The 23,435-nt window shown below is 42.2% G+C and overlaps 1 protein-coding gene across 2 annotated transcripts in view; it reads right to left on the bottom strand.

The window, feature by feature from the left end:
• The window catches only part of rps6ka5 (ribosomal protein S6 kinase, polypeptide 5), a 315,467-nt gene that overhangs the window by 163,868 nt on the left and 128,164 nt on the right, over positions 1-23,435 (bottom strand). The window contains exons 4-5 of one of the 2 annotated variants that reach the window (XM_072272845.1): positions 9,798-9,913; positions 637-777 (exon numbers count right to left, since the gene is read on the bottom strand). In XM_072272845.1, the coding sequence (XP_072128946.1) occupies positions 637-777; positions 9,798-9,913 (257 nt within the window). The remainder of the gene's footprint in view (positions 1-636; positions 778-9,797; positions 9,914-23,435) is intronic. The other variant, XM_072272856.1, reaches the window with a different exon arrangement.

The raw sequence follows: 23,435 nt of genomic DNA, 5'->3' as shown, positions 1-23,435 counted from the left end.
TGTGAACTGATGCAGGGGGCAGGGTTCAGATTTGTGGATCATTCGGATCTCTTCTGAGGAAGGTATGTATGACTTGTACAAAAAGGACAGGTTGCACTTGAACATTTGAACTCAAGGAGGAACAATGTCCTTGCAGGAAGGTTTGCTAGAGCTGTTGGGGAAGGTTTAACTAATTTGGCAGGCAATGGCAACCAGTGTGATAGTCAGAGGATAAGGTAGTTGTTGTAAAGGTAGATGCAATGTGTAGAGACATTGAGGATGGGATAGGCAGTGGATAGGGTATAAATGTGGTCATTTGCATGGGCTGAAATGTGTTTAATGCGAGAAATATCAAGAACAAAGGTGATGGACTTAAAATCCTAAGACATAGGAATACAATTAGGCCATTTAGTCCATCAAGTCTGCTCCACCATTATTTTTCTTCTCAACCTCATTCTTCTGCCTTCTCGCTGCAACCTTTGATATCCTAATAAATCAAGAACCCATCAGCCTCCATTTTAAATATACCCAATGATTTGGCCTTAGCAATGAATTTCACAGATTCATCACTCTCTTACTAAAGAAATTCAGCAAGGCATTTGATAAGGCAAGGCTGATTAAGAAAGTAAGGAGGCATGAGATCCAAGGGGACCTCACTTTGTAGATCCAGAATTGGCTTGCCCACAGAAGGCAAAGTGTTTGTAGATGGGTCATATTCTGCATGGAGGTTGGTGACCAGTGGTGTGCCTCAGGGATCTGTTCTGGGTCCTCTTCTCTTTGTGATTTTATATAAATGACCTGGATGAGGAAGTAGAGGGATGGGTTAGTAAATTTGCTGATGACACAAAGGTTGGGGGTGTTGTGGATTGTGTGGAGGGCTGACAGAGGTAACATCGATAGCATGCAAAACTGGGCTGAGAAGTGGCAGATGGAGTTCAACCCAGATAAATGTGAGGTGGTTCATTTTGGTAGGTCAAATATGATGGCAGAATGTAGTATAAATGGAAAGATTCCTGGCAGTGCGGAGGATAAGAGGGATCTTGGAGTCCGAGTCTATAGGATACCCAAAGCTGCTGCGCAGGTTGATTGTGTGGTTAAGGCGGCATACGGTGTATTGGCTTTCATCCATCATGGGATTGATTTCAAGAGCCAAGAGGTAATGTTACAGCTATATAGTACTCTGGTCAGACCCCACTTGAAGTACTGTGCTCAGTTCTGGTCACCTCATTACAGGAAGGATGTGGAAAACTACAGAAAGGGTGCAGAGGAGATTTACAGGGATGTTGCCTGGATTGGGGATTATGCCTTCTGAGAATAGATTGAGTGAACTTGGCCTTTTTATCCTTTGAGCAATGGAGGATAAGAGGTGACCTGATAGAGGTGTATAAGATGATGACAGGCATTGATATTGTGGATAGTCAGAGGCTTTTTCCCAGGGCTGAAATGGCCAACACAAGAAGGCACAGTTTTAAGGTGCTTGGAAGTAAGTACAGAGGAGATGTCAGGGGCAAGTTTTTTTATTCAGAGAATGGTGAGTACGTGGAATGAGCTGCTGGTGACAGTGGTGGAGGCAAATCCAATAGGGTTTTTTTTTTAAAAGAGACTCTTGGATAGGTACATGGAGCTTAGAAAAATAGAGGGCTATGGGTAACCCTAGGTAATTTCTAAACTATATACACGTCCGGCACAGTATTGTGGGCCAAAGGGCCTGTATTGTGCTGTAGATTTTCTATGTTCTAAATTTTTCCTCAGCATACACAAAATGTTGGAGGATCTCAGCAGGCCAGGAGAAAAAAAGATAAAGAGTAGACTTAAAAGCTGGGAAGATGGGAGAGAGAAACACAGGGTGATAGGTGAAACTGGCAGGGAGATGGATGGAGTAAAGAGCTGGAAAGTTGATTGGTGAAAGAGATACAGGGCTGAAGAGAGAATCTAATAGGAGAAGGCATGGAAAAATGAAGAGGGGGGAGGAGCACCAGAGGGAGGCAATGGGCAGGCAAGGAGATAAGGTGAGAGAGAGAAAAGGAGATGTAGAATTGGGGAATGGTAAAGTGGGTGGGGGGAAACCAGAAGTTTGAGAAATCAATGTTCATGCCATCAGGTGGAAGGCTACCCAGACAGAATATAAGGTGTTGTTCCTCCAACCCGAGTGTGGCCTCATCACAGCAGCAGAGGAGGCCACAGATTTATATATTGGAATAGGAATGGGAAGTGGAATTAAAATGGGTGGTCATTGGGAGAACTCGCTTCTTCTGGCAGAGCTTAGGTGCTCAGTGAAGCAGTCTCCCAATCTCCGTCCGTTCTAACTGATACACAGGTGGTCTACCCAAGATCCACAAACCCGCTTGTCCAGGTAAACCCATTGTTTCAGCTTATTCCTGTCCCACTGATCTCATCTGCATAACTCGCCTCTGTTTTATCTCTCCCAGTTCAGTCCCTTCCTATCTACATCCATGACACATCACACACTCTGGATATTTTCAATGATTTCAAGGTCCCTGGCCTCCAAAATCTTATTTTCACTATGGATGTCCAGTCCTTATACACCTCCGTCCCCCACCAGGAAGGCCTCAAATCTCTCCATTTTTGGTCACCAGACCCAACCAGTTCGCCTCCACCACCACTCTCTGGTCCTCCAGCAGAACTTTCTCCTTTGGCTCCTTCCGCTTCCTTCAACCAAAAGGTGTATCCATAGGCACTCGTTTGGGTCCCAGCTATGCCTGCCTTTTTGTCGGCTACATGGAACAGTTTATGTTCCAAGCCTACACTGGTGTCTGCCCCCCACTTTTCCTTTGCTACATCGACGACTGCATTGGTGCTGCTTCCTGCATATCACAGATTTCAACTTCGTCTCCAAACTTCCACCTTGCCCTCAAATTTACCCAGTCCATTTCCGACACCACCCTCTCTTCTCAATTTCATTATCTGTATCTCTGGAGACAGTTTATCTACTGATGTCTACTATAAACCCACGGACTCTCACAGCTACCTGGAGTATACCTCTTCCCACTGTTACTTGTAATAACACCATCCTCCTTCTCCCAATACCTCCATCTTTGCCGCATCTGCTCTCACAATGAGGCTTTTCATTCCTGAATGAATGAGATGTTCTCGGGACTTCCCTTCCTCCATCAACGCTGCTCTCAACCACATTCTTTTCATCTCACGCATGTCTGCTCTTACCCCATACTCCCGCCACCCTACCAGGGATAGGGTTCCTCATCCTCACCTACCACCCCAACTGCCTCCGCATCCTGTGCACAATTCTCTGGCACTTCCACCATCACCAATGGGAGTCCACTACCAAGCACGTTGTTCCCTCCCTCCACCAGTTTCTGCTTTCCGCAGGGATCGCTTCCCTTCTCCATTCGTCCCTCCCCACTGATCCCCCTCCTGGCACTTATCCTTGCAAGCGGTACAAGTGCTACACCTGCCCCTACACCTCCTTCCTTACTACCATTCAGGGCCCCAAACAGTCCTTCCTGTGAGTCTGTTGGTGTCATATACTGTTTCCAGCGCTCCTGGTATGGCCTCCTGTATATCAGTGAGACCCGAAAGAGATTGGGAGACCGCTTCACCGAGCACCTACATTCTGTCCGCCAGAAGTGGGATCTCCCAGTGGCCATCTATTTTAATTCCACTTGCCATTCTGATATGTCAAATCATGGGTTCCTCTAATGTCGCGATGAGGCCCACTCAGATTGGAGGAGCAACACCTTCTATTCCGTCCGGGTAGCCCCCAACCTGATGGTATGAATATTGATTTCGTCAACTTCCAATAATCCCCTCCCAACCTCTTTCACCACTCCCCATTCCCTTTTCCCTCTCACCTTATCTCTACCTGCCCATCACCTCCCTCTTTTCTTTCTTCATGGCCTCTGTCTTCTATTAGACTGGCTCTTCTCCAGCCCTGTATTTCTTTCACCAATTGTCTTCCTAGCTCTTTACTTTATCCCTACCCCTTCCGGTTTCACCCATCACTTTGTGTTTCTCTTTCCAATCCCCCACCTTGTAGAACTACTCATCTTTTTTTCCTCCAATTCTGCAAAACTGTTTCAGCCTGAAATGTCAACTCTACTTTTTATCCATAGATGCTGTCTAGTCTGCTGAGTTCCTCCATCATTTTGTATGTGTTGTATGAATACCTAGCATCCATAGATTTTCTCATCTCTGTTTGAAATTCTTCCTCATCTCTGTTCTAAAGGGACGTCCTTCAATTCTGAAGTTATGCCTCAGGCCCAAAATTGCCCCACTAAAGGAAACATTCTCTCCTCTTGTAAACTCCAGAGAGTACTGGCCATAGGCCATCAAATGTTCCTCATACATTAACCCAGTCATTCCCAACATCTTGCTTGTGAACCTCCTCTGGACCCTCTCCAATGCCAGCAAATCCTTTTTAAGATAAGGGACCTAAAACGGCCCACAATACTTCATGTGCAGTCTGATCAATGCCTTCTAAAGCCTTAGTATTACATTCTTTTTATACTTTAATCCTCTCAAAATGAATGTTAACATTGTATTTGCCTTCTCTACCACTGACTCAACCTTTAGGAAATCCTGCACAAGGACTCCCAAGTCCCTTTGCACCTTTGTTTTCTGTATTTTCTCTCCATTTAAAAAATAGTCTATGACTTTATTCCTTTTACCAAAGTGCATGACCATACATTTCCCTACACTATATTCTATCTACCACTTCTTTGGCCATACTCCTGAACAGTCTAAGTCCTTCGGCAGACTTCCACACCATTACCTCCCTTCAACCTATCATCTGCAAACATGGCCACAAAGCGAGCAATTACATTGCCCACATCATTGACATATAACGTGAAAAGAAGCGGTTCCAACACCAACCCCCGTGGAACACCACGATTCACCAGCAGCCAATTAGCAAAGGCCCCATTTATTCCCAGTCTTTGCCTCCTGCCAATCAGTGAATCTTCCACTTCTGTTAGAATCTTTCTTGCAATACTATATCTCGTTTAGCAGACTCACATGCAGCACCATGTCAAAGGCCTTGAAAATTCAAGTAACCAACATCCACTAACTCTCTTGTCTATCCAGCCTGTCATTTCCTCAAATAATTCCAACAAGTTTGTCAGGTAAGATTTCCCCTTAAGGAAACCATGCTGATTTTGTCCTACTTTATTGTGCCAAGTACCTTGAAACCTCATCCTTAATAATGGACTCCAACATCTTGCCAACACTCAAGTCAGGCTAACTGGCCTATAATATAATTTCTTTTGCCACCCTACTTTCTTAAAGAGTGGAGTGACATTTGCAATTTTCCAGTCCTCAGGAACCATTCCAGAATCCAGTGATTCCTGAGAGATCACTGCTAATGAATCCTCAATCTCTTCAGCTACCTCTTTCAGAACTGAGGTGTAGTCCATTTTAGAACATGGATCAGTAACTTGAAGCTGCAAGGTTGTAGCCATTGCATTAGCCACTCGGTTGTCACAACAGCAGGAATGGCTGTCGAATGTTCCAGGGTTTTAGATGTTTCAAAAAGGACAGGAAGGGAATTAAAAGAGGTGGGGAGTGCTAATCAGGATAGTATTACAGCTACAGAAAGTAAGGCCATCATGGAAGGATCCTCTACTGATTCAGTCTGTGGAAGTCAGAAACAGGAAGGGAGAAATTACTCTAGTGAAGGAGCTCCTAATTTTTTTTAATACCATGGACCCCTACGATTAACAGAGGTGTCCATGGACCCTGCTCTTGGGAATTTTCTAAATAACCCCCAAAAGCAACAAAGCTACTGAGGAACAGACTGGGAGGCAGATTTTGTAAACATGCAAAAATAACAGGATTGTTTTCTTCTTCAGGGTGATTCTACTTCCCCAATATTTATTGATACCTTCTTAGTACAAGAAGTTGAGATGGGGCAGAATTTCTCAGCTGTGTCCAGGAAGGATTTCTGACACTATCTGGACAAGCTGACTATAGAAGAGGTCATACGGCATCTAGTATTAAGCAATAAACCTGGTCAGATCTCTTGGTGGACAAACATTTCAGAGACAGTGACCACAACTCCCTGAACTTGACCACAGCCTTGGACAAGGATAAGAGCAGCAGTATAGGAAAGTTTTTAATTGGGAAAGGACTAATTATGATGCCATTAGTAGGAATTGGAAGTGTAAACTGGGAACAGATGTACTTAGGGAAATTATCAACAGAAATGTAGATGTTGTTTAGGAAGTTCTTACAGGGAATTCTGAATAGGTTTGTCTCATTAAGGCAGGGAACATGCTATAGAGTTAAGAGGCCCTCATTATAGTTGACAAGAGAAGTGAAACATTTAGATAAGTGAAAGATGAAAGCATACTTACGCCTGGAAGTCCATGACGAGTGATGTTTGCAGGGATCTCTGCTCTTTGTGATTTTTATAAATGTCTCATATTCGGAAAGACTGGTTTAGTAAGTTTGCAGATGAGACAGGGGTTTGTGGTGTGGTGGACAGTGTAAGGTTGTTGTATATTGATATTGGGGCATTGACAGGATGCAGGTTTGAGGTGAGAAGTGGCAGATGAAATTTGAGTCATAGAACACTACAGCACAGAAACTGGCCCTTTGGCCCAATTAATCCATACTAAGCCATTAAACTGTCTAGTCTCATCAAACTGCACTCAGACCACAGCCCTCCCATCTGTGTACCTATCCAAATTTATTTTAAATTTTGAAATAGAACCACCATCTACCACTTAAGCTGGCAGCTTGCTCCACATCCTCACAACCCTCTGAGTGAAGTTCTCCCCCATGCTCCCCTTAAACATTTCACCTTTCACCATTAAGCCATGACCTCTGGTTGAGGTTTCACCCAACCTCAGCAGAAAAAGCCTACTTGCATTTACCCTATCTATACCCTTCATAATTTTGAGTACCTCTATCAAATCTCATTAATATTCTTTTTAAGGAATAAAGCTCTAACTTATTCAACCTTTCCTTATATCTCAAATCCTCAAGTCCTAGCAACTTAATTGAATTTTTTTTCTGCATCCTTTCCTTCTTATTTGCATCTTTCCTGTGGGTAGATGACCAAAACTGGACACAGTACTCCAAAAAGAGCATTTATTACTTAATTTTAAATGCCAAGCTACTGAACCTACTTGACCAACCTCCCACGCGTGACTTTGTCAAAGTCCATGTGGACAGTATGTATTGCCTTGCCTTTGACTTTCTTGGTAACTTCCAAGGTGAGACCAGGTGAGGAGGATCCTCACAGGGTCTCACCTATACCCCTCACCTGGATTGAAATATTAAATCAGTTTGATTCAAGGGGAATGCACTTTATTTTCAAAGTAAAATTAAAAGAAGATTGTTTTACTTGCCCATTGGAATGCACAACAGAGGTTTAAAATAAGGAATTGAGAAGCAATTCAGGGCACGAGTCGTGTTCAAATGTAAAAGTAAATAGCTGCCTTCACTACAATGTAGTCTACATTAAATATTTTGAAATGTTATTCCCATGCGATTTCTCCCATTTTATTATTCTATTTCATGGATTTATCCCTTAAATAGGCATATACTACTGTGTAAAATCCAGGGGCCTTCTTATAGAAAAAAGTAAGCTGTTACCCAACACAGTGGTAGAGATACTGACTGAGATTACTCCTAAGTGACCAGAATCCTGCAATTCAAGGGCAACAAACAGTTTATCCCTTTTGGTTGGTAGAAGTGAGTTGTTTTATGGTGGGAAACTACTAAAATGCTAGTGCTCAGGCATTATTACAAGGAACACAAAGTTAGCCTGCAGGTATACAAGAAACATTTGAGAAGGCAAATGGAATGTTGACTCAATTCCAAAGGGAATGGGAGAAAGATCTGGGAAGTCCTGCTTTAAATCTGCAGGGAGACCATATCTGTAGAATTGTCTTATTTATAAAAGGAAAAATAAATGCTTTGGAGGTGTTGCAGTAAATATTCATTAGATTAGTTAAATGTGTCAACTGTACATGAAGACATACTTTGAAATGCATCACTTGTGTCAACGACCACAGTCCAAGGATTGTGTTGGTGGCAGCATGCAAGTGTTGCCACATTTTTGGCGTCAACATATAGTATGCACACAACTCGCTAACCCTAACTGTATGTCATTGGAATGTGGAAGGAAATTAGAGCACTCGGAGGAAACCTACACAGTCACAGGGAGAACATACAAACTCCCTACAGTAATTGAACCTTGATTGGTGATCGCAGGTGCTGTAAAGCATTGCGCTAGCCACTATACCGCTAGCCGCTATACCGCCGTGCCTTTCTCAATCCCATTAGATTGATTCCTGGGATAAAGGTGTGTCCTGTGAATAGTGATTGAGGTGAAAAGGTTCTGTATTCTTTAGAGTTTAGAATAAGTAGTGATCTCAACTGAAACATTAGATTCTGAGTGACTTGACAGGACATATAACGAGAAGGGGAAATCTAGAACAAGGAGTCATGCTTAGGAAAGGAACCAGCTATTTAAGTTTGAGGACAGAAAAAGGAATTTCTTTGTTGAGGTTTGAGAAGTTTTTGGCGGGGCTGCGGTGGCTGAGTCAGTGTGCAGAATTAGATATGGGGACTTTACAGTTAAGAAATCAGAGACTTAACCCCAGATTCTTCCGAATGGTAAAACAAGCTCAATGGGCCATATGGTCAATTTTAATTTCTTGTGTTTTTGTGTGTTAGGTAACAAAAATATTTTCTAATGAGGATGTTACTAGGACTAGAGGACATGAGAAGGATTGAGTGGTTGGCCAGGCTAGGTTTTTAGTCCTTGGAAGGCAGGAGTATGAGAGGCAATCTTGTATCTTATAGTAGAAGGAGGCGGAACCATGAGGGAGGTGATAGGCAGCTGGGGGAGGGGGCAGAGTGAAACTGGGATGGGGTAAGGGAGGGGGAGGGAATTACCGGAAGTTTGAAACTTGGTTCCACCTCCTTCTACTACCCACTGTGCTTTCCCCTATTCCTTCTTCACCTTTCCTGCCTATTCCCTCCCCCACCCCTTTATCTTTCCCCTTACTGGTTTTTCACCTGGCACCTACCAGCCTTCTCCTTCCCACCCTCACCCTACCTTCTTTATAGGGCTCCTGCCTCCTTCCTCTTCACTCCTGACGAAGGGTCAAAACGTTGACTGTTCTTTTCCACGGATGCTGCCCAACCTGCTGAGTTCCTCCAGCGTGTTGTGAGTGAATCTTCTACAAGTGTCACTGATAATGTGCATGGTAACAATCTATTTCACAGGGTAGGGGAGTGTGAAGCTAGGAAGTGCAAGATTAGGGTGAGAAGAGAATGATTTATAAGGGGATCTGAAGGACAACCTTTTCATGCAGAGTACATGAAACAGGCAGCCAGGAGAAGTGGTTGAGGCAGGTACAACATCATTTAAGAAGCACTTGTATAGGTACATGGATGAGTGAGGCAAACACAGGACTAAAAGTGTGAACATCATGAATAGGCTGAAAGGTCTATATCTGTGCTTTATTGTTCTATGATTTTATAATAACCTCATCGTATCTTGCACAGATAAAAGACTCAAATCGTTGTGCAGGTGACATTCAAGTTTCAGAGTCATACAGTGTGGGAGCAACCCATTCAGCCCATCACATCCACACCAATCAGTGGGCACCCATATTCCAGCACATGGCTCTTATTTTTCCATGCCTAGATAGCTTAAGTGGTTGTCCACATATTTCTTAAAATGCATTTGGCAATTCTGCCTTCAACAAGTTCTCAATCACTGACAGTGAAATTATCAAGCTCCCCAATCTACAAAGTAAACATTGTGTGTCCTCTTTACCAGGTTAAACCCAATGCAATCCTTACCCAGAAGTGGTGTGCCTTACCTTGTGTAGATGTTCCAGTGCCAGCACTATCTCCCCACTGTATATTCTCACTGCATTCTCTGTGAAACGTTCTCTTTGTGACAAGTGAGTGAACAATTCCCCTCCATTCACATAGTCTGTCATATAAAACGAAATGTTATTCACAAAATAAAGAAACTGACTGAATAAAATGGAGAAAATACATAGCAGGAGATAATGTTAAACAGAAACAGATGTTTAGCAGCATAATGCGAATAAGAATTTACTTTCAGACAATTTACTAACTTACTAATAAGAAAAAACTGCATTGACTTTTTGCCATGCTTGTTAATAAATATAGAGTTTTTTTCCCAGGATGTTACCCAAAAAAAAAGCTGATGATGGCAAAGCAGTCAATGTTGTCTACATGGATTTTATCATCATAATTATGTACTGTGTCGTATGACCATAGGCAATCATTGTCTTTCCATGACCATGATTGTTTTTGGCAAATTTTTCTAAAGAAGTGGTTTTCCATTGCCGCCTTCTGGGCAGTGTTTTTACAAGATGGGTGACCCCACCTATTATCAATACTCTTCAGAGAATGTCTGCCCAGCATCAGTGGTCGCATAATCAGTATTTGTGATATGCACCAACTACTCATATGACCGTAAACATGAGGAAATCTGCAGATGCTGGAATTTCAAGCAACACACATAAAAGTTGCTGGTGAAACGCAGCAGGCGAGGCAGCATCTCCAGGAAGGGGTACAGTCAACGGTTCGGGCCGAGACCCTTCATCAGGACTAACTGAAAGAAGAGCAAGTAAGAGATTTACAGAGGATGGGCAAGGGATATAGTGAGAGGGACAGAGGGAGAAAAAGGAGAGAGAGAGAAAAAGAATGTGTGTGTAAATAAATAAATAAATAACAGATGGGGTGCGAGGGGGAGGTGGGGCATTAGCAGAAGTTTGAGAAGTCAATGTTCATGCCATTAGGTTGGAGGCTACCCAAACGAACATAAGGTGTTGTTCCTCCAACCTGAGTGTGGCTTCATCTTTACAGTAGAGGAGGCCGTGGATAGACATATCAGAATGAGAATGGGATGTGGAATTAAAATGTGTGGCCACTGGGAGATCCTGCTTTCTCTGGCGGACACAGCGTAGGTGTTCAGCAAAACGATCTCCCAGTCTGCATCGGGTCTCGTCAATATATAGAAGGCCGCATCAGGAGCACCGGATGCAGTATATCACCCCAGCTGACTCACAGGTGAAGTGTTGCCTCACCTGGAAGGACTGTCTAGGGCCCTGAATGGTAGTGAGGGAGGAGGTGTAAGGGCATGTGTAGCACTTGTTCCACTTACAAGGGTAAGTGCCAGGAGGGAGATCAGTGGGGAGGGATGGGGGGGACGAATGGACAAGGGAGTCCTGTAGGGAGCGATTCCTGCGGAAAGTGGGGGGGGGGGGGGAGGGAAAGATGTGCTTAGTGGTGGGATCCCGTTGGAGGTAGCGGAAGTTACCGAGAATTATATATTGGACCCGGAGGCTGGTGGGGTGGTAGGTGAGGACAAGGGGAACCCTATTCCTCGTGGGGTGGCGGGAGCATGGAGTGAGAGCAGATGTGCGTGAAATGGGGGAGATGCGTTTGAGAGCAGAGTTGATGGTGGAGGAAGGGAAGCCCCTTTCTTTAAAAAAGGAGGACATCTCCTTCGTTCTGGAATGAAAAGCCTCATCCTGAGAGCAGATGCGACAGAGATGGAGGAATTGCGAGAAGGGGATGGCATTTTTGCAAGAGACAGGGTGAGAAGAGGAATAGTCCAGATAGCTGTGGAGTCAGTAAGCTTATAGTAGATATCAGTAGATAAGCTGTCTCCAGAGATAGAGACAGAAAGATCTAGAAATGGGAGGGAGGTGTCGGAAATGGACCAGGTAAACTTGAGGGCAGGGTGAAAGTTGGAGGCAAAGTTAATGAAGTCAACGAGCTCAGCATGCGTGCAGGAAGCAACACCAATGCAGTCGTCGATGTAGTGAAGGAAAAGTGGGGGACAAATACCAGAATAGGTTTGGAACATGGATTGTTCCACAAAGCCAACAAAAAGGCAGGCATAGCTGGAACCCATACGGGTGCCCATGGCTACACCTTGAGTTTGGTGGAAGTGGGAGGAGCCAAGGGAGAAATTATTAAGAGTAAGGACTAATTCCACTAGACGGAGCAGAGTGGTGGTAGAGGGGAACTGGTTAGGTCTGGAATCCAAAAAGAAGCGGAGAGCTTTGAGACCTTCCTGATGGGGGATGGAAGTATATAGGGGAAGTATATACTCATATGACCATCCACCACCTGTTCCCATGGCTTCAAAAGATCCTGATCGGGGGACTAAGCAAGTGCTACACCTTGTCCAAGGGTGAATTGCAGGCTAGTGGAGGGAAGGAGCGTGCCTAACATCTCTTTTGGTAAAGACGCAACTCCACCCTGCCACCCAAAATGGACTTCAACAAGGCATTTCACCTCGTCCTATATGGAAGGTTGGCCAAGGAGTGCCAAGTCATTTGGCATTTATAATGAGTATATTGGGCCAGCAGGAAAAATAGGCTGAACAATGGCAGATGGTATTTAATACAGACAAATGTGAGGTGTTGCACCTGGGAGGACCAACCAGGGTAGGTCTTGCATTGGCCCCTGAGGAGTATGGTAGAAGAAAGGGATCTGGGAATACAGGTCCATAATACATTGAAAGTGATATCATAGGTACATGGGGTCATTATGAAAGCTTTTGGCATATTGGCTTTCATAAATCAAAGTACTGAGTTGACATGTTATGTTGAAGTTGTACAAGATGTTGCTGAGGCATAATTTGGAGTATTGTGCATAGTTTAGATCACTTACCTACAGGAAAGATGCAAATAAAATTGAAAGAGTACAGAGAAAATTTACAAGGATATTGCTGGGACTGAAAGGCCCAAGTTGTAAGGAAAGATTGAATAGGTTAGGACTTTATTCCTTGGCAGGTAGAAGATTGAGGGGAGATTTGATAGAAGTGCACAAAATTATGAGGGGTATAGATAGGGTAAATTCAAGCAGGCTTTTTCCACTGAGGTTGGGTGAGACTACAACTAGAGGACATAGGTTAAGGGTGCAAGGTGAAATATTTAAGGGGAACATGAGGGGAAATTTCTTCAGAGTGGTGAGAGTGTGAAATGAGCTACAAGTGGTAGATGCGATTTTGATTTCAATGTTCAAGAGAAGTTGAGATAGGTAGATGAATTGGAGGGTTATGGAGGGCTATGAGCTGGGTGCACATCAATGGGACTAGGCAGTTTAAATGGCTTGGAACAGACCAGCTGTGCCAAATGGCCTGTTTGTACTGTTTTCTAGGACTCTAAATCACTAAAGTTAATTTTTGCAATCCCTTCCACTTTAGTTATGAGAAACCACTTGCATCAGTTTCATAAAAACACTTAAGCAAAAAAAAAACTGGCGTATGACTAGTACCATTTTTAGAGTGCCTCTCACTTCCATTTTAGGAAGCTCCAAACTGCTTCCCCCCACCAACAAAAGTTAGCTTTATTTATCACATGTGCATCAAAACATACAGTAAAATGCATTATTTGCACCAATCAAATCAACGAGGATTGTGTTGGGCAAGTGTTGCCTCACTTTCGACGCCAAAATAGCATGCCCACACTTACTAACCCTAACCCATACATCTTTGGAATCCATCAGGAAACTGGAGTGCCCGGAGGAAATTCACATGGTCATGCGGAGAATGTAAAGACTCCTCACAGGCAGACATGGGATTTGAACCCCAACCATTGAGGACTGGCGCTTTGAAGCAACTGGGCTAACCACTACGTTATTGTGCCAACTCTTTTTTTAAAAAAAGGTTTTCATATTAACAGTTTTTTTTTTCAGCTCAGTCATTATAGCACTACAGGAAAATAGGCAGGAAAGTTTACACAGCAAGATCCCATAAATGTCAACAAATGTTCAAAGTAAATTATCATAATACATGTATGTCACCATATACTACCCTGAAATTCACTTTCTTACATGCTTTCACAGTAAAACAAAGAAATACAATAGAATCAATGAAAAACTATACATGCAGATTGATAACCAACGTCCAAAAAACAAACTGTGCAAATACAAAATAATAATAATGAATTTTTAACATCTTTACCAAATGACAACACACTCAATAAGGTGTCAGTCAGACAGATGAGTATTACAAGTTGGTAAAAGCAAAAGTACAAAATACATCACAAAGGAAAAAGGTTCCAATTGTTCTGATGGCTGGATACTTTTTCGCAGAACATTTTGTGCACATTCGTTTGTTATTTAACTTTGTCTATGTTTCAAATGTAAAAACATAATACTGAATTGTACAGAACAACTATGAAACAGTATGGAATTCAAAAAATCTGAATCAACAGGAAAAGAATGGAAAAAGAGCCATCTGGGAGGCCAGAACAATCACTCTATTGTTCATTGACTTCTGAATTTTTCTTTGACCCCAACTGTGTCAAGCAGATGGCACATTACTGACGTTTTCAAGTCAGTAACATTGGACTGTACATCACTACAGTTGCAAACATGTACAAAACTGGCCAGGTGAAAAAGTGAAATGGACAGTTTGCCAACAAAACTCTGTTAATAGTCCCAACTGTAAGAAATTCCAAAGACAAACAATTGCTAACTATTTTCAACACGTAACTTGCAACACAAAAGCCAAACAAGTTAATTCCTCATTCAAGGATTTCTTATAATTTTCAGCGTTATAAGCACATAAATCCAGAAGACTGCATTTGAGAAGTCTTACAATAAAGGCCATTAAACTCAAAGCATATGGAATTCAGAAAAAAATGGAAATAAATGCTAGTGGAAATAGAAACAGCAGCTGATATTTCATGCAGACAATGGCAACACGTTGCATAAAGGAGGAAGCGTATTCAAAGCTTTCTCCATGGTGTTGAAATAACTATGGACAGAATTGAAAAGGACAAACAAGATGAACTCAACAAGTCAGGCGGCATCTCTAGAGAGGGCAGCATGGTAGTGTAGCTTAACATATTGCTTTACGCCGCCCGCAATCAGCAATTTGGTTTCAATTCCCGCTGCTATCAGTAAGTTCTCCCTGTAACCGTATGGGTTTCGTTTGGGTGCTCTAGTTTCCTTCAAAAATCCAAACCCATACAGGCTAAAACTACTAAGTTGGCGTTAGACACGTGGCAGCATGTGAGCAGCCCCCAGCACAATTTTTGAACGTGCATTGACACAACAATGTATTTCACTGAACACACGAGGAAATCTGCAGATGCTGGAATTTCAAGCAACACAAATAAAAATTGCTGGTGAACGCAGCAGGCCAGGCAGCATCTATAGGAAGAGGTACAGTCGACTCTTCGTCAGGACTAAGTGAAAGAAGAGATGTAAGTTAGTCCTGACGAAGGATCTCGGCCCGAAACGTCAACTGTACCTCTTCCTATAGATGCTGCCTGGCCTGCTGCATTTACCAGCAATTTTTGTGTGTCGCAATGTATTTCACTGTATGCTTCAATGTGACAAATAAAGCTAATTGTTTTAAAAAAAAGGTGGAGTTGACATTTCAGGTCGAGACCCTTCATCTGAAGTGAAAGATAGAGGGGAGATAGTCTGTATAAAAAGGTGAAGGTGGAAAGAGGAAAAGAGAAGTGATAGTTGGATCCAGATGAGGAGAGGCGATAAGCAAATGGAGGAGGGAAGAGTGGGAAGAGTGACAGAGATTGGGAGGTGATGGGTGGGGACACAAAGGACTGCAGATGGAATCCGATGAGAGGAAGGTGAAGCATTTCTAGCAGACTTCATTCTCAAAGTAATCAATCACGAGAGCAAAAATTAACAATGGAAACAGAATACCAAAATGCAGAGGCAGAAGAGTAACTCAGAATCAGAATCAGGTTTATTATCACCAACATGTGACGTGAAATTTGTTAACTTAGCAGCAGCAGTTCAACGCTGTACATAATCTAGTGGAGAGAGAGAAAAAAAATAGGACATAATAAGTAAATCAATTACATATATTGAATAGATTTTTAAAAATGTGCAAAAACAGAAATACTGTATATTAAAAAAAAAGTGAGGTAGTGTCCAAAGATTCAATGTCCTTTTAGGAATCTGATGGCAGAGGGGAAGAAGCCGTTCCTGAATCACTGAGTGTGTGCCTTCAGGCTTCTGTATCTCCTACTGATGGTAACAGTGAGAAAAGGGCATGTCCTGGGTGCTGGAGGTCCTTAATAATAGATGCTGCTTTTCTGAGACACCGCTCCCTAAAGATATCCTGGGTACTTCATGGGCTAGTGCCCAAGATGGAGCTGACTAGAAAGCCCCCTCCATTACTCTGTGTGCACCCAGGACTGTGTCAGCACCCACAGCTCTGAACCATTAATTAAATTTGCAGATGATACTACATTGATTGGCCTCATCTCAAATAATAATGAGGCAGCCTACAGAAAAGAAGTCATCACTTGACACAGTGGTATCAAGAAAACTACCTCTCCCTCAATGTCGCAAAAACCAAAGGACCTGGTTGGGGACTACAGGAGGAACAGACACAGGCTCAGCCCTATTGACGTCAATGGATCTGGGGTTGACAGAGTAAACAGCTTTTAGTTCCTCAGTAAGCACATCACCGGGAATCTCACTTGGTCTGTACATACTGGCTGTATGATAGAGAAAAGCACAACAGTGTTTCTTTCACCTCAAACGGTTGAAGTAGTTCAGCACGAGTCCCCAAATCCTAAGGACTTTCCACAGGGGCACAATTGAGAGCATCCTGACTGGCTGTATCACTGCCTGGTATGAAAACTGTACTTCCCTCAATTGCAGAACTCTGCAGAGAGTGGTACGGACAGCCCAGTGCATCTGTGGATGTGAAGTTCCCACTATTCAGGACACTTACAGTGACAGGTGCATAAAAAGGGCCCAAAGGATCATTGGGGACTCAAGTCACCCCAACCACAAACTGTTCCAGCTGTTACTATCCAGGAAGCAGTACCGCAGAATTAAAGTCATGACCAACAGGCTCAGGGACAGCTTTTTCCACCAGGCCATCAGACTGATTAATTCACGCTGACACAGTTGTATTTCTCAGCTATTTTGACTGTTCTGTTGTACATCTATCTTACTGTACATCCTATTTATTACAAATTACTATAATTTGCACATTCAGGCATAGAGGTAACAAAGATTTTTACTTATGTATGTGAAGGATGCAAGAAATAAAGTCCATTCAATTCAAAGTAATTGCAATAAAATTGTCTATAATTTTGGTCAGACTGTGCCTTGGTTGTTGCATGATTGCTGTTTGTAAAAAAATAATACTGGAAGCCAAGCATTGTGGCATTAGAGATATCTATTCAAAGTATAAACTGCAGTGTTTAAATTGATTAAAATCACAGAGGAAGCATTTTCTAAATGATTCAACAATCAGTTATTGAGACAAAAAAGGCTTAAGTTATTTAATAAATAGTGTTACACATACAAAGTGCTAGAGGAATTCAGCAGGTCAGGCAATATCTATTGAGGGGAATAAACAGTCATCATTTCAGGCCAAGATGCTCGCAAGAGAAGAGGACACATTGGATGTATGAATTAAAAGGGCTGAAGGTCTTTCTTATCTGTGTATTTTGATGACATTGTGAATTTCAAGGTAAACATGGTATGAGACAATTTAAAAAAGTTACTGAAAATTTTAAACAGGTCACATCAAATTACTCAATTATTATGTATTTAACAAACATCAACACCCCCCATAAATTAACATGTGAACTGTACTCTTTAAAACAAAGAACCGGAGATGGTGCAAAAAAGACAAAAACAAAAAAATACTGGAAACACTCAGGTCAGGCAGCATCTGCGCAGAGAATGAAAATCAATGCTTCAGGTTGAAGACCTTACATCTGGGATTGCTCTCCTGTTAAGAGTGAGTAGCCTGGGATTATAATTTTGTTTAATTATTACAAATCACTGACTGTTAGAAATCTCTGACCATAGATGCAAATCATTTACAGCTATTTCTCTAAATTAGTTCATACTTAGGAATGATTTTATTTTATTTAGAGATACAGCACGGTAACAAGCCTGACCTAATAAATCCATGCCACCCATTTACACCTATATGACTAATTAACTTCAGCAAAATTTTTGTATGCAGTGGATTATGGTTAATTGTGGCACACTGGAACCAATAAATTTTGGCCCAGCTCAGCGACTGCACTAATTAGCCAGAGTTTCCTGGAAATAGTTTAAAAAGTTTTTAAAATGGCAAATTGAGTAAGAAATTGTGTATTTAAATGAAATACAGAACAAATTAGAACACTGCCAATAATACTACACTACTATAAAACAGTTGCAGGAGGAATTCACCTGTGTCACATTCTTTTAACAGTAAATGAACAAAACCAGGCAGACACCTAGTGTAGATAATGGACTGCCTTCATACAATGCTGTCAATGATTGCTTGCTCCAAATCTTCATTTTCATTGTAACATTCAGGATGATTGTCGATACCTTCAAATTCTTTGTAATTTCTAACTTGAAGTAGTGAAATAGTTTCATTTTCATTCATGGCCATTTCTGGCATCTCCAAGCCTGAATGCTTAACAGTGAGCAAAACAGTTCTGAATTGATGATTTCTCACCAACTATCAGTGACAAAAATTGTTGCTTTTTGAACATAAATATACAAAACGGATACTATTTTAAAACTATTCAATCAAAACAGTGCGTTGTATCTAAAGGCCACACAGCACATGTGACTAACCCTAGTTAGAAGCTGTTCAGCATGTCTCCTGTACCCAATTAAGAAGCATAGTGTCCCAAATAAACAAAGGGAATCTTGATTATTTTTTCGATTAGCTTTTGTTCTTTAAGAGTTGTCCCAAATAAGTAGCTGCCCTGATTAACCGATGGCCCAACTGATCGGAATCCACTATATTTACAACTTAGTTGTATTCTTGAGAGAATGATCCAATTGATACCAAATCTTCCTGCGATCTCAGTTCCCTTTATAGCATGGACACCTTTGAACTAAAAGGCAGTGTTCAGCAATACTCTCTGCTCCTTTATAAGCAAAGTTTCACAGAGACAAGAAAACAATTGCTTATACATGTGCATAGACCAAAAGAGACTGGTATTTCTAGGGAGTTTGTCCCCCATACACTTTTTGGCACATTCTTAAGTCCATTTAATAACAATGAAGTGTACATTATCTTGTAAAATTACTTTGTCAACAGCAATGTGGAAATACTTCTATGAGAACTGCAGCTCTTTAAAGTGACTACTCACCAATACCTACTCAAGGGCAATTCTTAATGGGGGAATAAATGCTGGCCAGGCCAATGAAAGCCAAGCTCCCAAAAATAAATAAATAGATAATACAGCGGAATGCATTGTTTGTGCTGGGGTAAGATTGCAAATATTGACACACGTTCCAGTGCCAATATAGCATGCCCACAATGCTCAGCAGAACAACACAGAACAAATCAGTGCAAAACAACAAAAAACAAGCCCCGTTCCTTTCTTCCACCCACCAACATACACAGTCCTCCTACCCAAGGACAAGCCATCTTTGGCCTCCAGTGAATTCTGACTCAAGGACATCGGGTGTTCGAATTCCCCAGTGGACTCGCAGGAATTTGCGGACTCAAGATTCCAGTCATCAGGTTCGGTTACTAAACTAAGATTGACACCTTTTTCTGAGATAGCAAGTTAGCACACTAATTCAACATTTCATCCAAGAGATTAAGCCCAGCCTTATTGGTCATATGGACATTGAAACATACAGCGAAATGCGTTGTTTGCATCAACAGGCAACAGTCCAAGGATGTGTTGGGGGTAGCTCACAAATGTCACCATACATCCACCGCCAACATAGTATGTCCACAACTTGCTATCTCTTACTAACCAGTTTTTTTGGAATGTGGGAGGGAACAGGACCACCTGGAAGAAACTAATGCAGTCACAGGGAGAACATACAAACTGCTTACAGACAGAGGCAGGAATTAAACCTGATTGCTAGCGCTGTAAAGTTCTGCTAACTGCCATGCCACACTGCCACCCAAGTACACTGGCAGTACACTGGTTTTCTCTGCAGTGCAATGAAGCCACAACCTAGAATTCATGCTCAGACACTGGAGCAGAACTTAAAGCCACAATCATCTGCCACAGAGGCAAGAAGAGTGCCAGAAGATGTACAGTCACTTCAGGAACCATCACTGAAGAGGACAAGCAGACAAAAAGCAGCTTGTGAAGTTGGAAGAAAAATCAAACATCTTAGTATACCTTTGAAAACATGTATGTAAAGAAAAATTCATAGGATTGGTAAAAGATATTTTTAACAACTACAAATGTGTAGAATTTCTTTCTGCATATCTGAACAAATTCTTACAGGAATTTTGATAAAACTTTCACTGATTCTGAAGATATCCATCATCATCCTGGTGGTGGTGCATATTCCACCTCAAGCCAAAGTCAGGCAGGCACTGGAAGAGCTGAGCACTGAACAGCAGTCACTAGACAGTGCACCCAGATACCTTCCCTATCACTGCAGGGAATTATAACCAGGCCATTTAAAGGTATCTGTGAACAACTACCAGTAACACATCACCTGTGGAACCAGAGGAACCATCACTCTTGATCACGGTTATACCACCATTAAGAATGCTTACCATGCCATTCCATGCCCGCACTGTGTCTATATGTGGGGAGAAGTAATACAACCAGGTAATCAGACTTTACAGAAGCAAAAGACCACAGCACCAGAGGTGAGGACCAAGAAGGTATTGTCAAGGGAGGTGGAGGGGCGCTTACAGTACTGCTTTGAGTCGATAGTCTGGACAAAATTCAAGGATTCATCTGCAGATCTGAACAAATAGGCCACAATTGTCACCGACTTCATCAAGACCTGTGTAGAACAATGTGTGCCGTTGCGAACATACCAGATATACCTAAACCAAAAGCCTTGGATGAACCTGGAGATTTGTCGTCTGCTCATGGCTAGGTCTGTGGCATTCAAGACTAGTAATCCAGACTATACAAGTCAAGTTACAGCCTAGGGAAGGCTATGTTAAGAGTGAGTGAACAATTACAATTGAAGTTAGAGACAAGTTTGAATGTACATCAGGCAGTGTTTGCAGGCCATTACCTCCTACAAGGCGAAACCTATCATTATGTATGGTTGTGATACATCACTCCCAGATGAGCTCAATACCTTTTATGCACACTTTCAATGGGAGAATAAAACTACACCTGTGCGAATCCCTGCAGCATCTGGAGACCCTGTGATCTGTGTCTTGGAGGTTAATGTTAGAACATCTTTCAAGAGTGTGAACCCTTGCAAGGCATCAGGTTCCGATGGTGTACCTGGTAGGGCTCTGAAAACCTGTGCCAACCAACTGCTGGGCATGTTCAAGAACATCTTCAATCTCTAACTGTTGCAGATGCACGTTCCCACCTGCTTCAAAATGTTGACAATCATACGAGTACCGAAGAGCTGGGCGAGTTGCCTCAATGACCATTGCCCAGTTGCACACACATCTACTGTGATGAAGTGCCTTGAAAGGTTGGTCATTGTCAGAATCAACTCCTGCCCAAGGACTCAGACACACTGAAATTTGTCTATCACCACATTAGGTCTACAGCGATGCAATCTCACTGGCTCTCCTCTCAGCCTTGGATCAGCTGGACAGTAACAGTACCTACATCAGGCTGCAGTTTATGATTACAGCTTAGCATTCAATACCATCATACCTTCAGTTCGAATCAACAAGCTCCAAAACCTAGGCCTCTGTACCTTCCTCTGAAACTGGATCTTTGACTTCCTTACCAAGAGGCTACAGTCTATGCAGATCAGAAATAACAACCCCACCTCACTGACTATCAACACAGGCATACCTCAAGGATGGGTGCATGGCCCACTGCACTACACTCTCTGCACCCACTGTGCAGCTAGACACAACTCAATCACCATCTATAAATTTTCAGATGATACAATTATTGTTGGCAGAATTTCAGATGGTGACAAGGTGGTGTACAGGAGCAAGACAGATCAGCTGATTGAGTGGTGTTCCAATAACAATCTTGCACCCAACATCAGTGAGAACAATGAATTGATTATGGACTTTAGAAAAGGGAGGCTGAGGGAAACACACCAGTCCTCATCGAGCAGAAAGGCAACAGTTTCAAGTTCCTGGGTGTCAACTTCTCTGAGGATCTATCCTGGGTCCAACATATTCATGCAATTACAAAGGTGGCACAACAGTGGCTGTATTTCATTCAGAGTTTGCAGAGATTTGGTATGACACCAAAGACACTCAAATATCTGCAGATGTACTGTGGAGAACAACTAATAAGTTGCATTACCATCTGGTATGGAGGGGATCACTGCACAGAACCAGAAAGCTGCAACCAGCTCCATCAAAGGCACTAGCCTCACCAGCATCGAGAACATCTTCAAAAGGCAATGTCTCAAGAAGGTGGCAGTTGGCCATGAAGAAATTAAAATATGGAAGGAAACATCGAACTCAAATGAGTCAAGATGGACAGTGGAAGTAGACAAACCACTTGTCTTTTGTTCTTACCAAGGAATGGAGGCTGCCATTTTGTGAAACTGCTCTGTTACCTCCATTTTATGAGCAGTCTAGTGAACTGGTTTACTCTGGATCAAAGTGCTTTAAAATGATGCTCTTAAAAACTGCTGGTGAACACAGCAGGCCAGGCAGCACCTATAGGAAGAGGTACAGTCTGTCCTGACGAAGGGTCTCGGCCCAAAACATCGACTGTATCTCTTCCTATAGATGCTGCCTGGCCTGCTGCGTTCACCAGCAATTTTTATGTGTGTTGCTTGAAATTCCAGTATCTGCAGATTTCCTTGTGTTTGCATAATGATGCTCTTAATAATCTGCTGAACTAGAGATAATTGCCAAATAAGAAAGTACTTGCGATGTGCTCTTTGGTAATATAAAACATGTAGGTTATGAGTAGGGAGTACGTATTTGACCCGAGAAACCAGAGCCTAGTAACTGGCCGGTGTGCTCTGATTCAAAGCAAAGACATTAATTACAAAATTTAAACTGATAAAGGAGGTAAAAGAATGAGGGGTTTGAATGCAAAGTATTGAGAGGTCTGGAGACTATGCCAGGGGCTGAGCGAAGGAGCTTTCATTTGGCCAACACGAGATTTCCTATTTCAGTGTTATAAATTGGAGAAGTGGTCTGAGTGAGTGTTGGTACAGAGGGAAAAGTAGAATTCATGTCTTAGGTTTTGTACAAGCTTTGATAAATTAAAAGCTGTGGGATGAATTATCCAACTTTGATCAATTGATGATAGTCAACAACAGTATCAATCATTAAGGAGCCCCATCACTCAGGATAAGCCCTCTTCTCATTGTCACCATCAAGGTGGTGGTACAGAAGACTGAAGACGCATTCAACATTTCAGGAATAGTTTCTTCCCTTCTGCTATCATATTTCTGAATGGACAATAAACCATGAACAACAACTTACTATATTTTTTGCTCTCTTTTTGTACGACTTAATTTTTTATATATATTTCTTATTGCAATGTATTGCTGCTGCAAAGTAACAAATTTCACAACATATACCAGCGATATTAAATCTGATTCTGATTATGAAGATACATGTTTTATTA

The sequence above is a fragment of the Mobula birostris genome, chromosome 1 (assembly GCF_030028105.1).
Source record: "Mobula birostris isolate sMobBir1 chromosome 1, sMobBir1.hap1, whole genome shotgun sequence".
Classification (NCBI taxonomy): domain Eukaryota; kingdom Metazoa; phylum Chordata; class Chondrichthyes; order Myliobatiformes; family Myliobatidae; genus Mobula; species Mobula birostris.
The sequence above is the reverse complement of the archived record's forward strand: the minus strand, read 5'-3'. Positions and strand labels throughout refer to the sequence as shown.